Source organism: Trachurus japonicus, chromosome 19 (assembly GCF_045865225.1).
Source record: "Trachurus japonicus isolate A0001 chromosome 19, Traja_1.0".
In the NCBI taxonomy this organism is placed as follows: domain Eukaryota; kingdom Metazoa; phylum Chordata; class Actinopteri; order Carangiformes; family Carangidae; genus Trachurus; species Trachurus japonicus.
Genome location: NC_140925.1, coordinates 22,369,867 through 22,386,773, shown reverse-complemented (window position 1 = coordinate 22,386,773; position 16,907 = coordinate 22,369,867). Strand labels below are relative to the sequence as shown.

Genomic DNA, 16,907 nt, shown 5'->3' with positions numbered 1-16,907 from the left:
GTTGCTAGTATGGCTAAAGATTTTCAGCTAAACCCAGCTGTAGCAGCCCACACCTTCTAAAATGTGATGTGTCATAATGTAACATTCTTTGCTTTTTTGGGTGAACTATTGCTACAGTAATCAGGGACACATTGCTCTCAGTGTTACATCAAACCTTGTTACAACCAAAAACGTAATAACTGCCAATAACGTAATAATTTTGGCCATTTCAAATGTAATAAAGCCAATAGTGTAATAATGTGCCAATAATGTAATAAAACTTTTGAGCCAATAACGTAATAACATGTTGCCAATAATGTAATAAGTTATTACATTATTGGTTGGTTATTACGTTATTGGCCTAGTATTAAAAAAAACCTTTGACAATGTAATAACTGGTGCCGATAATGTAATAATACATAGATATGACTGCAGTTCTTGGAAATAAAAGGTAGTTTTGTGCAGTTTGCTAATCAAAAATAGGTATAGTGGATGACATTATTCATCCAAGATATACTATCTTTCACCTCTCTCTCTCTCACTTCTACCATGCTTAATGATATGTTTGCAAACGGAAGAAGTAAGCATTGTAGGCTATCAACAACCTCCAAAACATAACCAAACTTGTGTATTGAATGGTGTCTGACAGCCAGTTTATGTTTCAGTCATGTATAACTTCCTGCCTCAGACAAACCATTGGGAATAGGTCATGTTAAATGTGATAATCCCAGCATGGCTCGGAGGAGCAAAGGCGTTGATTGAATGAATGAAGTAGATTTTTTTTTAAATTAACATATTTAGCCATCATTTGTCCAACTTGATGGTTAGCGTTATCTCCAGAACACCCAAATGAAGTTCCAAATGAAGTGGCAGCACAATTGTACACATTCAGAAATCTCTTTCTCAAAGAAATGTTTTCTTTCACAGCACCAATCAACAAATAGATCACTACTGAAACCAGCTGTTGGAGATGTCAAATGAAATCTCTGCAGGTTTCATACGTCTAACTTTGATTTTCATGTTTGAAAATTAAAAACTACATCAAAACGTTGAGCTTAAAGGTCCCATTTGGATAAAGTGACATTTCAATGTTTTTTGTTTTTTATACAGTGATGATAAAGCACCTTTAGGTTCTATATTAAAGCAGATATCAGTGGAATGTTTTTGTTAATATAAGTCCTAAATAGTCCTATTTTCCGTCAGCAATCACTTACATGAAGTATTTCAGCCTAAACACGAGTCTCTCCGTCACTCTGCTCTGCTGTAACCCGAGGAGAACATTTTCCTTGTGGGATACAAGTGTTATCCAATGAGGGGAGAGAACGGCATGAAGGGCTGTGTGTGCAGCCAAGGGATGCGCGTGAATGTGGTGACGTAGCACGAGGACCAATTGATGCCTGACAAGGGCGGGGGCTGCTAACTCATGGTGCGTTCAAGGAAACTCGTACTTTGTGTTTTTCCTTCCTGTGAAGTCATACCAGTTCGATCTGGTACGAGTTCACGGGTCGGAAGTTACGAGTGGCCGTTATAGGGAACTTTCACAGACAACAGGACGGTAAAAACACGAGCTACGGGTTACCTGGAACGCTACCAAGTCGTAGTTGTGACTTGAAGCTGTAACTTACGGTTTCAAAAGCCTGCCTTGAACACAGCATTAGCCGAAACGGCCGTGCCGCTGTTATCTGCTTTAATACTGTGAAAGTCTAAAGATAGATGTTTGTATTGCTCCATACAGTATAAAGGTAGTTTTTTTTTTATTTACATTTGTGAATGAAAAAACTACCTTTATACTTTCACAGTATAAATATAGAACCTATGTTGCTTTATTATCACTGCAAAAAACAAAAAAAACATCAAAATGTCGCTTTATCCAACACGGGACCTTTAAGCTCAACGTGTTGAAAAAAAAAATTCAAATAGAAAGAGAATGGTAAAACCAAATCAACTCCATTGCTCCTCCGAGCCATGCTGGGATTATCACATTTCACATGGTTTGTCTGAGGCAGGAAGTTATACATGACTGAAACATAAACTGGCTGGCAGACACCATTCAATACACAAGTTTGGTTATGTTTTGGAGGTTGTTGATAGCCTACAATGCTTACTTCTTCCGTTTGCAAACATTTTAAGCATGGTAGAAGTGTGTGAGAGAGAGAGAGAGAGAGAGAGAGAGAGAGAGAGGTGAAAGATAGTACATCTCTTGGATAAATAAATATGACGACTATGTCATCCACTTACCTATTTTTGATTAGCAAACTGCACAAAAACTGCAAAAAAAAACTTTCATTTCCAAGAACTGCAATCATATTTATGTATTATTACATTATCGACACCAGTTATTACCAGCCAATAATGTAATAACTTATTACATTATTGGCAAAAAGTTATTACGTTATTGGCTCAAAAGTTTTATTACATTATTGGCACGTTATTACATTATTGGCTTTATTACATTTAAAATGGCCAAAATTATTACATTATTGGCTGTTACTACGTTATTGGCCGTTATTACGTTTTTGGTTGCTACAAAACCTCAATGGGTCAGCCTCTGTTTGTAATTCAAAATGAACCAAGTTGCCTGGTTCTGCATGCCTTCCATGGGGTGAATGAAAGACAGTCCCAAACAGATGGGCAAGCGCATGTACAAGGTCCACCGAGTCAGTCAGTCCTCCCTTTGGGCAGAGAAATTGTCCAGAGATGGACAGCTGTGCCCAGGGCAGGGCATATAGGAAGTGAAATAACACAGTATTTATGGCTCCCTCAGGGTCTTGGGACTCACTGACCTGGCCATCCTGCAGCAGACATGCCGACAGTTGGCGGTCCAAAGTTTTTCACAAGGTCAGCCACCATGCGTCACAGTTTTAGGGTTACAAGACAAGCTAGCAAGCAAAGTATTGTTTTGTTTGACAGAGCTGCTGCACCTGTTAACTTTCAATATCTAGGCTGTATCTAAGTGCATTTGACTCTGAATAGATAAAGTTTATTTAGCATCATCCCATTTTTAACACTTTTGCCTTTACTGGAGAGTTTAGACGACATACAACAGAGATCCCTGCTCAATATCTAACCATGTACCTGGACTTCCAATGTATGGCAGCATTCCTTTAAATATACTGTAGCTCCAGGTCTTCCACTGGGTGTTATAACATCACATCAGAATGAACTGTAAAAGGAAAAAAGTCAGAAGAGTTCAACAACACAGGGAGAGATACAACCAATAACAGAACATCTCAAGGACATTTCAATCGAATGCAACTGGACTTGGTTATTTGTCTTAGAAGACGTTTCACCTCTCATCCAAGAGGCTTCATCGGACCAGTTCCAGCCTGGTCAGATGTGAGCATGAACTGATGAAGCCTCTTGGATGAGAGGGGAAACGTCTTCTAAGACAAATAACCAAGTCCAGTTGCGTTCGATTGAAATGTCCTTGAGATAACTATGACCTGGATGAATGAGAATATTCACAGGCAATAACAGAACATGTTTTATACTGTGATGTTGATAAGCTAGGAATAGCTCCACCACGCACTGTTTTATAGGTCAACTTTATAATCCAAGTCCACCTGGAGTCATGGCGCAGTGATCAAGTAAAAAATTTAGGAGCAGAACAAACCTGGTGATTTTGTGGAATTTTGACACACTGATCGCAGCTTTATAGATTTTGTCCTCATTGATTTTGTCAGGGGCTTGGTAACTCCCATACACACACACACACACACACACACACACACACACACATACATACACACAAACATGCATGCATAGTGACATGACAGCCTGCCACACTGACTGGTCCATTGAGTCATCAATGACCTTCCGTGGGATTGGAGTTGCCAGGCCAATTGACCAAATCACTGATCTTTAAAAGCAGCTCTGCGGGCAGGAGGGGGGTTGAGTAGCACTAAACACACACACACACACACACACACACACACACACACATTGATGTACATGCATCCACACACACTCCATCCACCTCACTCTCTAATCAAGGAGCAGGCAGGCAGGACTCTGGGTCGCCACAGCGACACTAACGAGAGGCGACAGCTCCTCAGCGCTCGGGGCAACGACCAGCTCGGCTGTCGAGACCGCGGAGAGAGTCCGCCAGGCACGCACTGAGGCAAGGTTTGCTGTTTTGGGAGGAGGGGGGGGGGGGGGGGGTAGGGGGGTGGAGGGGAAGTGGAGGACTGGTGGTGTAGATGCTGGGGGATTAATGAGGAAGCATGAGTCTGAGAAATGATACACACTGACTTCCTCTTTTCATCCACTCACTCAAGAGTCTTTAAGTTCACACACACTTAGATTTTCTTACGCACTTCACCATTTTAAAGAGAAACACAGGAGACACACAAACACAAGCAGAATCGCACAAGCACACAATCTGAAGTGATGCGCACCCTCACCATGCCATCCAGCCCCGAGGCCTACTTGCAGAGTGCTGTTTCCCCCTCCCCACAAGCCCCAACTCTACCCGCCCACCCCACCCCCCATCTCCTCTGGAACACAGTTTAACTTCTGTCATTTAGATGAAGCAAGTGAGTCAGTCTTGCGCTGGCGAGAGGATGTGACAGGCCGGTAATGGACAGGACAAAGAGGGGATTTATGAAGTATTAGTAAACCTTAATAATTCACCACACGAAAGACCCGGGAGTCCCCCAACCGGCCCCCTGTCTCTGGCTCTCATCCGTCATCCAACGCTAACCCTGACGTCCTTTGGATCTCTCTCTCTGTATCACAGCGCCTGTCAACAGTCAAAGTCAAAGACAAGAAGAATACACAATGATTTTAACTGACTGACAATGTCATAAGGGTCTTCTTTTTTTAATTCAACCTTTTGGCCCTGCAGCTGTGTGAAAACACAGGACATTTGAAATGATTAATGTTTCAAAATTGGATTAATTGTATCAGTCTGATGTGTATTGAACTGTGCCTCTCGATGAGAACTGAGGCTAGATCAGCTCTGACATTAGCAATGAAAACAGTCTCACCATAAACACCTAGCTGTCTAGAGCAGAGGTCTTCAACAGGGGGGTCCTGGAATTTTTGATTGAGTAGGTAATGTTTTATAGGTTTTAGTTTCCACCTTTATGTTTCAAATAAAAACATCAGTTTGAATGTCTGCATGATAATCATGCAGTTGACAGACATTGTTGATATTGGCATTGGTACCGGTTAACAGGCTGTTTATAAATGTCAGAGGGATGCCCCCCTACTCACTGTACCTTTACACGTTTAGAAGAAACATGAATATATGAACCTGTGTATTATTTGAATACCTTAGTACTGAATGCACAAAAACAATGTATGTTTACACATGACATGGCACTGCTATGTTTATACTGTGCTGGACCCAGGTTAATATAATACACTTTTTTATTTTTTAAATATACCTAGTATAGTACCTAGTGGGTCCCTGCTCCAGCCGTAAGGTGAACCCGAAAAAGTCTCACAGAAAATGGGATGTTGGAGCGGAAATCATTTTCTGTGAGATTTTTTCGAGGGCAGAGGCCGTAAGGTCTGGAGTTAAAAAAACAAAACAAAAAAAAACATATATATAAATGAATAAATAAATATTTTTCAGTCGATGGTGATTGGCCAGGATTTGAATATGTTATATTTTTTATGTTTTACATTCACTGTATTCAAATAGCTTAATCAGACATTTTCTCCAAATGTGCTCAAAAATGTCTTTAAATTTCAATCAAAATGGATGAGGTTTTGATACGAGAGCTAAAGGAAAAGGAGTCTCACTCACATGCATGACTAAACAAGGTCTGCAGCTACACAGGCTGTAGTAAGGAGGTACAGTGGCGCTTTAACTAAATTAGTAATGTCAACATGCTCACAGTGACAATGCCAACTTAGCATGTTTCCCATTCTTGTTTGTGCTAGCATGTTCACATGTGCTAATCTGTGTTACACAGCTGAGGCTGATAGGTCATGTATTAGTTTTGCAGTGATTTGATGACAGCTCAAAATGTTGGACTTATTGAGAGCTAACTTGATTTCATGATAATCCATCCAATACCTGTGGACACTATGAAACAAAAAAGTCAACCTCATGGTGGTGCAAAAAAAAAAAAAAATCAGGTGTTCGCTAAAGTCAAGTGGCTTCATCTGGGAAACACTGGTGTCAAACAAAGTTCCATGGCGGTGCTGCAGATGTATTTTAGGACGAAAGTGATGAACTAAAACCTGAGAGCTGGACTTTAAACCCCTGTAGCCAGACCGCTACAGTGACTAAAACATTTATGCAAGTTTATGTGAGCACATGTGACCCTGAAGGGAGCAGGAAACTCTGTTCAAAACTGCAGATTAAAAAAATTGAGGTCATGAGCAAGTAAAAACTTGAATGTCACGGTCTGGTCTCCTGTCACCTGTCTGGGGAGCAAACAAAAGAAGAACAATAGCCGCCGTCTCAAATTTGGAGTTCGTTCTTCCTCCTAACCACCAGCGGCCACCAATTAGCTGTGATCAGAGTTTAGCAGGTCGCAATCGGCCAGACAGGTGGCCTAAAGGGAAACACACACACACAAACACACATATATATCGCTACACACACAACTCCACTGCAGCTGCTCCACCGTGGGTCCATCACCAAACAAACAGCGTGGAGTTAATTCTCTCTCTCAGCAGCCATCGCCGTGACGACTGCAGTCATGGCTGTGAGTGGCAGGCGTAGTCATTAGATCCCTGGATACCCCCACTGGCTGCTCTTTTTACCCTCTTTTGTGTGTGTGTGTGTGTGTATGTGTGTGTGTGTGTGTGGAGTGGTGGTGGTGGGGAGGGTTACAGAAGAACTGTGATGGGTGTCAGTACTGAGGCCTGGTCCAGTCTGCTGTGGCCTGGTGTGACAGCGCTGCCGCCTGACCAGCCCACCCCTGACCCCCTCTCCCCTGCCTGCATCGCCCGGAGAGACGTGGAGGGTGATGGGGACTGGCACCGCAGGGGCCTCCCTGGCTGGTGCCTTTGCTGGTGGTCTCTGTGGCCTATTAGTGTCCTGCTATGGGCCTGTCAGACTGACAAAACAGGGGCCTGTCAAATTAAGTAGGGGCTGAATATCGGAGATATGTATTCAAACGCACCAAGGGGAGCTGGTGGCGGGGAGGGGTGAAGAGAACCAGGATGAGGAGAGCACCGGTGCTAATGTCGATGCTAAGTGAGAGTGACAGGTTGAGAGCTGAACGGACGGAGAGAGAGGAAGAGAGAGAGAGAAAGAGTAACAGTGGTTGATAATGGTGGTGTGGTTGTCCTGAGGAGACTTGTTAAGGGCAAGTCCAGACAGAGCCAGACAGCCACCAGTCCCACGGATCTGAACGCTGCTAAACTGCTCCAAGTTTGGCCTGAACAGCTTGGAGTTACAGCAGCTCCACTTAATGAGATCAGACTGGTGTGCAGGTGTGTGTCTCCATATATGAAGCATCCCAAACCACTAAAGTCTTTACGGGAACGATAATCATCTGTTGTCCAGAGCATGAACCCAGGGCTCTGCTGCCTTTTGTTTTTGTGTGTGTGTGTGTATGCGAGACACAGGGCCGTGACTAGGAATTCTGGTCCCCCTGAAAGAATACTAAGGTGGGCCCCTGTCCCCTGACTTTTCCACTTTTTTCTTAGACTATGTATATATTATATTTTTTTTATTTACTTTGTTTTGATGCTAATGCAGCATTACTATGAGTATCAGTCAGGGTCTTATGCAGAATAATTCAGTCATACAAAGATTAGACTACTGGGGTTTTTGTGGGCCCTACCGGTCGCTGGGCCCCTAGAATTATCATCCTACATAACGGTCCTGGCAAGACATGCACATGAAAAAAACATCGGGCACCGAAGGCGTCTTTCACAGTCCCCTCGTATCATTGCATCGGAACTTAAACTTTTTTTTTGTCTCTTGATTTGTTTGTGTTACTTCACCTCTGGAGACACATTGGCTCCTCGTGCTTCAGGCCAGGCCATTATGAAGCCATACACCGGTGTTAGTGTTACAAAACGGGAGCGTGCCTATGTTCCCTCAGCCCTATGTTCCCTCTGGACTCTCTCTACCTATCTGGACTCTGTCTATCTGGCCTGTCTAGCCTCTACCTGGTCTTTATACTAAACTTAACCAACTCCTTTCTTCATTGCCTAAACCCAACCAATGGTGGGACCAAAGGGCTGTGGTAATAGGGCCTAATTTTCAGTGACAACAAAAGTTAGAAATGAGGGAACATAGGGCTGAGGGAACATAGGGCCTAATTTTCAGTGACGACAAAAGTTAGAAATGAGGGAACATAGGGCTGAGGGAACATAGGGCTGTGGGAACATAGGGATGACCCCTACAAAACAGCTCAGCTCAGCTCAGCTCAGCTCTCCACACATGAGAGTTGGGAAAGAAAGGCTTCATCTTCTGGGCCCTCGTTAGAAAGACGCTGAAACACAGGAGCAGGTGAAAGATCAGCAGCAGGAGTGTTATGGCAGTTGTATGACAAAGCCCTGCGCGAGCATACGGATGTGTGTGCGTGTGTGCGTGTGTGCGTGCGTGCATGGCGACGGGAGCTGTGGCAGTGCCTGTGTGTTTTGGGGAAGAGCTGCGACTCTGCCTCTCATGTCGCTGCGCGTTGCTGAGACTGAGAGGCTGATGCACAGTGGCAGCTCCCCCCTCACAGCCACAGGCCTGCCCACAGCCACTGCAGATGATAGTTTTAATTGCTTTCAATCTTTCAGGCTAGTCCCTGCCCAGTGGCACAGAGTGCTCGTGTGTGTGTGTTTGTGCATGTGTGCGATTGTGTTTCCCTGTGCGTTTCTGTGTGTGTGTGTGTGTGTGTTCATGGTAACAGTCATTGTCTGTGGATGCTGTACACATATGTGGTGTGTGTTTGATGGATGTGTTTGTCCATTATGAGAGGAAAATTAACAGAGAATTAAGGCCTCGCAGTGATACATCTGATGCACACGTCTGCTGAGGAAGACTGAGAAAAACATATGTTTATCAGACTGCACTGCAACGCCGAGGCCAAAGTCACTGAACGCACAGAAAAAGAGTGGATGATTAAATACATCCCCCTCTCCGTAAAGGTTATGTGTGTTTATAAATAATAAAGTTCAGGGTTTTCATGCAAAGACCTCAAAACACGCACTCACATTCTTAAAAGCATTTGGAACGCGGTGAACTACAAAACCAACTGATCAATAATTCACGGCGAAAATCGAGCTGGCATAACAGAACATAGAAAACAGCCTGCAATTAAAATGACAGTCGTATGTGTGAAAGAAATGATTTCTTTACTACGACCAACACCTACAAGCTGGAGATGCAGAGCAGTCGTCGTGTTTGTTGTTTTGTGCTGAGGAGGGAACTGATGAATCCAAGTCGCACGGATCTCAACTTTAAATGAGATCTATGAAAAAAATGCATCAACATATTTACATTAGATACAGCGTGCGTCTGTTCTGTTCCATCAACAGAAAAGATCATTCACTCAGGTTCATTGTTCTGAAGACAATATGGTTATACACATCAAAATGAATCCACAAAACAAAAACAAATTAGCTTTTTTTTTTTTTTTTTTTAAATATATAACATTTTGTTAAATGGATCATTTTCACACTGTTTTGTTTTTGCACAGCTACACTCTAATTGGTGAAGACAGTGATGTTGTATGATATAGGAGTACTTTGTATAGTATCTAAAATGACTTTGTCCTTTGTTTTTAGGCGAGGTCTAATTATGTGAATGTCTTTATTACATATTTTAATTATGTAGTAATTGTATTTAATGTGCAAACAAAAATATGGGGCATAGTTCAGTAATATCCATTTTAAATGATACAAACTAATTAAACAAGATTTTTCATTATTAACTTTGTGATTTTTTCTTTCAGACTGTTTCAGCTTCTGTGGTACAACTGGACTAAAAAAGCCTGGACTCATCAGTTCTGGCTTATAAACATGTGACGTTCGTCCTGCTTTCAAGTGGAGATGTGGAGAACCAAGTAAAAATGTAGGGAACATTTTGTTCAGCTGAGAGAATATCGGGCACAGAGTGGAAATACAACATGTTCACGCTTGCCTCATAAATCTCTAATTCATTCTTTATAATAAACCCCACATCATGTTCCTCCTGTTTGATGAAATAGTTGAACAGCAAAGGATACTGATCAGATTCTGCCACTTCTCCTTTGATCGTCTAAACTTGAATAAAAAGTGACATGACATGAAAAATGATCTCATAATTCATGTCAATGTCATGTTCAATATTAAAAAAACAAAACTGAGAATATCTGAGGTGAGCTGAGATTAACTGCCTCTGAAGTGTCTTCCTCTCATGAAACCACAGCACCTCCTCCGCTGACCTACTGCTGGAAATGTGCAATCCATTTACACTAGGCCACATGTACGACAACCCCTCTCCTCCCCTCTCCTCCCCGCTTCTCCTTTCATATCTACACAGGCATGCACACACACACACACACACACACACATCTGGCCGGGGGGTAAATTAACTAACATTCCCACAGAGGCTAATCTCCATCCATTTAGGGGGCTGTAATATTTAATCAGGAGGCCCTGGACCGTCTCCCAGCGCCACACGCTGTGGCACGGCTCATATGTTCAGAGGAGAGGCCAGCCCAGAGGCGATGGAGGGAATTCACTGCTAAAAGCCACAATGCATTCAACCACAGAGCCTCTTCCTGTGGTTCACGCTCTGATCCTGCGTTCCTTTGGGGAGAGGAGGCAGGAAAACAGTAACGTTGATTATTGCTGGAATGGAAGATTTGGGAATTTTGGCTGCAATTCATTTATTATTATTATTATTATTATTATTATTATTATTATTTAATTAAATATATGTATTTACTTTTCATTTCAATGTAAAACAATGATCCACTGCACTTATTTTTTTGTTTTGTTCATGCTTTAATCCTGATGTTGGCAAATAGAATGTGTGAGTTAAATCATAAAGAAATATACTTTTTGCATTGATATGAATATAGACTTTTGATATGAATATAGACTTTAAGATAAAATTTTATGTCAGGGATCCATGAAAAATAGCAACAAAAAAGAGTTGCTTCAGAAAAAAGAGCGAGTTAATCCACAGTAGCGGCAGATGTCTTTTTTTGTGCCTGTATTTGTTCATCTAAATATTTTTGCTATTCCTACTTTTGTGTGCTCTCTTTCTTTTTACTTCCTTTTTATCACTTTACTGTGGCTTTGAAGCAGCCAAGTTCAATATTAGAAATTTATCAAACATGAGAAAGCTCCAGAATCAGAATGTAAAATTTGTGTAGGATCCCTTTAATCCCCCATCAGCTAGATCATCAACTTCATTTTAACACTAAATGTAATTCAACAAAAGCAGAAGTTACAAACTGAACAAGTTGATAAAATTAATCACAGGGCAGTTTTGTTTATTTTGTTCTTCTGTCGCTGCACAGTGTTTCAGTATCAGTCCTGACACAGGACAGGCAGGACAGTGTGTCTGGGGGTAGACCGTCCTGCCTGGAGGTATCACACCGGACACAGCCAACTGCTCTCACACTCACACACAGTAAAGGTCAGGTCTCGCACCATCAGTGTGAAAAGCCTGCACTGAAAAGGGTATAGTCCATCTGTTTTTAACAGTTCAGGACTGCTGATGCTTGTGTGTATGTGTATGTGTATGTGTATGTGTATGTGTATGTATTTGTGTGTGTGTGTGTGTGTACAGTACTTACAGCGTGTGTTTGACCTGACCTGCAGCAAAAAAATTTGACGTCTGCTGTGATTTTTGTGTTTTATAAACACAACATTTGCGTTCCTAAGTGTGGAGTGATAAAAGTGCGGCGTGTGGCCGTTGTAATGCCTGTGCCCTGATTCGGTCTGACTGTAATGGGACGGCCTGGTGAATTTTTCATACAGCCCAGAGGGGAGGACGAGTGACCATACTGGCTGATTACAACCTCTCAGAGAGAGAGAGAGAAATAAAGAGAGCAGTAGGGTGAGAGAGAGGAACTTCACATTCAGGTTGTAGCTTCAGCCTCCATCAGGATTTCTGTGAATATTTGCCAAGAAAACATTATTTGAACCAAACTAGAAAAAAGGTGAAGGCCGAAAGATGTTCTGAATCACATCCTTCTGAAAGTGCAAATTTGAAGTTCAGTGAACTGTTATAGAAAATGTTTTGCAATTCCCCTAGTTTCCCAAAACTGTCTCACTCCTGGCTCTATTTTAAAATTACACAGATTTCCTACATTTTTTCCCGTCATCTCTGATCATCCACCTTTCTACTAGATTTCATAAAGAAGAGCAGCTTGATCCTGATGATCCTTTGTGAGCCTCGTGAACAAAAGCAGGCTGAAAAATGCCCAAGATCTCAATTTAATGGGCTGAAATTTCTGCAAGAGAGCTCTAAAAAAAATTATCCATCTGTTCAATGCACACATGCCACAGCTCAGTCAGATAGCTCGTAGCACTGTCTTGCGTATGCAAATATGTTTTGCCTGGAAATCTATTTGGAGTTGCTCGAAGGAATCCAGAACGGCCCTCCTTCTGTCTCCCCCTCGCCGGCTCACGCGGGGCTCCCTCTTGCCGTCTATCTCCTCTCGCGTGGAAAACATTTTCACCAGCTCCACACGCATGGACATACAGTCAGTGGCAAGCGCCCCTACCTCAGACTGCTTCAAACCACCATGGGCCAATATGCAGATCTCACAGGCCCACACTGGCGGCCCTGTCCGCGAGCAGGACGAGGAGCCAGTTGTTTGCTCAGTTGGATAAAACATGCAATACAGGGACACAGAGGGAATAATTATCCACTCTGTGAAGAGGACACTGATTGTGTCCTTCTGTTGAGGATGTTCTGTCCTTCTTTTGGGCAGAAGCAGACGAGTGTGGCCCCAGAATACAACCTGTCTGCAAAAGAGTCAACTGACTTGAAATGTTTATCAGTGTATTTTATTTACTTCCTGTCTCTTTCTGCAAGGTGTTATGTGATTAAATAATGTACAACTCATTATTCTTCACTAAAACACAAACTAGAGTAAAAACTTTATATGTAGATTTTTTTTTTCATGTATATGTATGCATGAAGAATTACCCCTTTTGGGTAGAGATGCAAAAAGAAGGAATAACAGACCATGTGTGTGTGTGTGTGTGTGTGTGTGTGTGTGTGTGTACCAGAGGGCTGAGAAGCCAGGCTTGGGCAGATGGTCCACAAAGGTGTTACCGCACAGTGAGTGGGCACCGCGATTGATGCATTGCAACATCCAAGAAGGTGGAACATTTGGCTGCTGACCCGCAGTCAGAACTCATTGGCCCTGCCTTCTCCTTATTTAGCTGCTGCGAGAGAGCCGACGGGTGATTTGGTCGGAATAAACACACACACTCGGAAAACGCAGCACTTTCCCACCCTCAAGGGAGCCTGCACGGGCTGTGCACTGGAAACTTCCTCCCTCGTCTCTGCAAGGAGGTCAGAGTGGTGGTGCAAAGGCAGGATGAGTGCACGCAGCCATGGAGACGAACGGAGACGGCACACAGGAACTTAGGGTTACTGTGTTACACTTGGATGGAGAAGATCTGACCTTGGGCTTGTTCTGAGGGGCCTTTGTTAGAGGAGCAAGTCCATATGACTTGATTCTGCAAGTAACATGTAACATATCCATCTCATTATGTTTCTGTGGACACATGGGATAATAGACCCATGACAAAGACCCATGGGGATGGAGTGCAGAGGCTTTACGTGATAGACTCTCATTCACTCCAGTTCAAATAAGAGCAGTGAATATTACAACGAGCTTCAAATAAACAGCTCAATAAATCAAAATTAATTTGTGCTTTCTTAGTAAAAAAAAAAAAAAGTGATTTAAAATGGATAGACACTCCTTCCTACCAGATGAGTGAGATTCATAAAAGAAAAATTCAACAATTAAAATAAAAGAAACTATAAAATAAATCTAATTGCTTCCCTGTTGAAGACACGTTATTACTGCTTTAAAATGTGTCACAAAAAGATGATTATGAAAAGGAAGCTGGCAGAGTTCAAAGATAAAATGTTCTCTTTAATTACAAACATTATTAGTTATGCACATGGCATGGAGATTATATTTCAGACCCAAAAGCGTTCTTACATCAGCTGAAACATGGAAAATTCATGAGTGGCTACGGTAACCGACGGCAAACATTATGGCAATGGATTTTAAACATGATAATTGCTATTTGTCTCTCAGTGCAGTTAAATCATTATGTCTACTCTAGGAATTATGCACCCCCCCAACCCCCCAGTTTGCTGTTTTAATATCTCATTCATGTTTTTTTTATCATCAATATTGCTGGGCAAAAAGAAATGTGTAATAACAGGTTTTTGAAATACCGGTAAGTGGTTTTTATTTGTTATTTTGTTTTTTTCTAAAGTGATAGTTTCATTATTTTAAATGTATCACATTTTAAATGTATTATCTCAAGTCTTTGAACTATAGCACTATAGAGTGACTGGTAATGTGAGCCGATATTAGTTTGAGATTTTCAACTGTTTCATTTGACTGCTGCAAAATCTTAAACCTCTGCAAATTTGAATGGTAGCAATCAAATCTTGTTTTTCAGCATTTTAATCTGTTATTCACAGCCTCAGTTAATAAGAGTAAAACTGTCACATCACATCAGTGGATACATGTGTGATGAAGCCCTGTTTCAGTTTGAGTTTTTTTCTTTTTTTAAAGGTGAACTAGTGCAGACTGCCACCCTATGGATACTTCTGGCACATCAACAGTTTGTGCTTGATCTTTAACAGCCTTCTCTGACAATTTACACAGGATGAAGCTTTGAGGTACAAAGATGATAGGACTTTTTAAAAATATAAAATACAAAAATTAAAGGAATAACCGAGAGTTATGATGCAGCAAAAATATCTGAGTGGATGCATTATGATGCTGAACGATTGACAGCTGATTTCTGTGCATTTATGACATAAGTTATAGGTTTCTATACTGTTAACAGGAGATGATGAATGTCACAAACACTCTGTTGGCCTTCTAGGAATAACAGCTGTAGGGTCCTAACATAAAACAACACTGAATCTAAAAAGGACAAACACACATATGAGTATCAGTCCAACACAGACCTCCAGAGCTCCATCCCTCTCTGCAGACGGCTCCACGCCGAGTCAGTCGTCGTCCACCACCATCACGTTCCCGGTCACCTCATACTCGATAGTGGCCCAGTCAAAGATGTTTCCCTTGGGGACCTTGTGTCCGTAGTGCCAGGCCTGGATCATGCTCCTGGACAGCACAAAGTCCCACATGTTGAGGTCTGCCACCTCCCCCACGAAGCTCTGCGCTGCCTCCAGACCCCCCAGGTGCTTGTCGGGGTCCTGGCCCAGGATGACGCTGCCTTTGGGGCGGATGGTGTGGCCGGGTTTGTAGACCTGGTAGGTGCTGCGCTTGCCCTCCACCCAGAAAGCGGCCAGGCCGGTGCGGGACTCCCAGGTGAGGCAGAGGCTGGTGCGGAAGGTGGTGAGGGGGGGCAGCTGGAAGAAGACCCCGTCGCCGCTCAGGTAGAAGGAGATGCGGCCGTCCTTCTCGCGCCACACGTTGAGCTCGTCGTAGTCTGCGGTGCGGTAGGCGAACAGGATGATCTGTCTGTCCTCCGGCAGCTCGGTGGCCACGCGCATGCACAGGGTGAAGGCCTTCAGACCCATCTCCTTCAGGGGGACCAGGGCCACGAAGCTGAAGTCTGTCTCATAGGGGAAGATCAGGACCTTCTCACTGAGACCCACTGGTGACACAAGATGAGAAAGATCATTGTGTGGACAAAAAAACACACACACTTCCTATGTCCGTGGAGGTTCTCAGTCATCATAAGTGTTGAAAGTTGAAGGAAACTGTACTTCTTGAAGGTTCTTGAGGGGATCATCCCTATGTTCCCCGGGTCCTATGTTCCCTGCTGTGTGCGGACCAGGGAACATAGAACCCTTTTTTAGAAAAAGGGTCCTATGTTCCCCACTTTTCCCCAAAAGGACCCAGGGAACATGCAATTTTTGTGTTGAAGTGGAGTTGTGAGTGACTTGGCATATTTATGCCTATTTCTGTCTGAGTGAGAAGTGTAATTGTTGGGTTTAGGCAACGAAGAAAGGAGCTGATTTGAAGCTATACAGGCCAGATAGATAAAGTCCATCGACCAGCAACAGCAGGGACCATATGTTCTCCGGTAACAGTGGGGAACATAGGTCCCTTTTTCAGAAAAAGGGTCCTATGTTCCCCAGTATGTATTGCGACCGGGGAACATACCCTTTTTGGGGAAAACGGGGAACATAGGACCCTTTTTCAAAAAGAGGGTCCTATATTCCCCGATCGGGGAACATAGGACATACACATAGGTACACTCCCGTTCTTGAGGATGTTTTGCCTCTCATCCAAAAGGCTTCTTCAGATCTAAAGACCACTGTGGGAACTCAGGTATTTAACATCAACATGGTAAGAAAAAGTGTCTGCCCCCTCCCAGGGTTGAACAGGCCTACACACTGGGCTGTAGAACTGAAGAAGCCTTTTGGATGAGAAGCAAAACGTCTTCAAGAACCTCCAAGAAGTCCAGTTGCCATCAACTTTCAGCACTTAACGAATTATGAAAATAAAACCTGCATATAGGCTAACATTTTCTCCCATCACATTTTGTCCTCTTACCTTGTGTTCCTTGGGTGAGAACCAACGAAAATCCAAACACGCTGAGCAGAACCACTGAAAACCTCTGCAAACACACAACATATGATCAGGCACCACCTGACAACAAGTGTTAACAAGTGATATAATTATTGAACACTTCAGTCACATCAAAGATCAAATTAAGTGAAAAAAAAAACTTTGCTTACCATTTTGATGTTGTGTTGTTGTTGTCAGTGTTGCTAACTCAGTCCTACTTGGTAATGAGCCCGTGCCCGTGCCCGGTCCTCTTCCCTCCTTGCACAGGGCATGACTTCA

General features: G+C 42.8%; 1 protein-coding gene across 1 annotated transcript; it reads right to left on the bottom strand.

Moving 5' to 3' along the window:
- Positions 1-13,976: 13,976 nt before the first annotated feature.
- LOC146968028 (C-reactive protein-like) lies at positions 13,977-16,907 on the bottom strand. The gene is made up of 3 exons (XM_085761484.1): positions 16,799-16,907; positions 16,614-16,677; positions 13,977-15,708 (listed from the first exon to the last, which is right to left on the bottom strand). Exons 1-3 carry the CDS (start codon positions 16,799-16,801, stop codon positions 15,098-15,100), a joined length of 678 nt encoding a protein of 225 aa, XP_085617610.1. The 5' UTR covers positions 16,802-16,907; the 3' UTR covers positions 13,977-15,097.

Excerpts from the sequence above, each read along its gene's own strand:
- LOC146968028 (XM_085761484.1), bottom strand. Across the intron at positions 15,709-16,613 it reads TCTCACCCAAGGAACACAAG|TGGGTCTCAGTGAGAAGGTC; the intron begins GTAAGAGGACAA and ends TTGTGTCACCAG.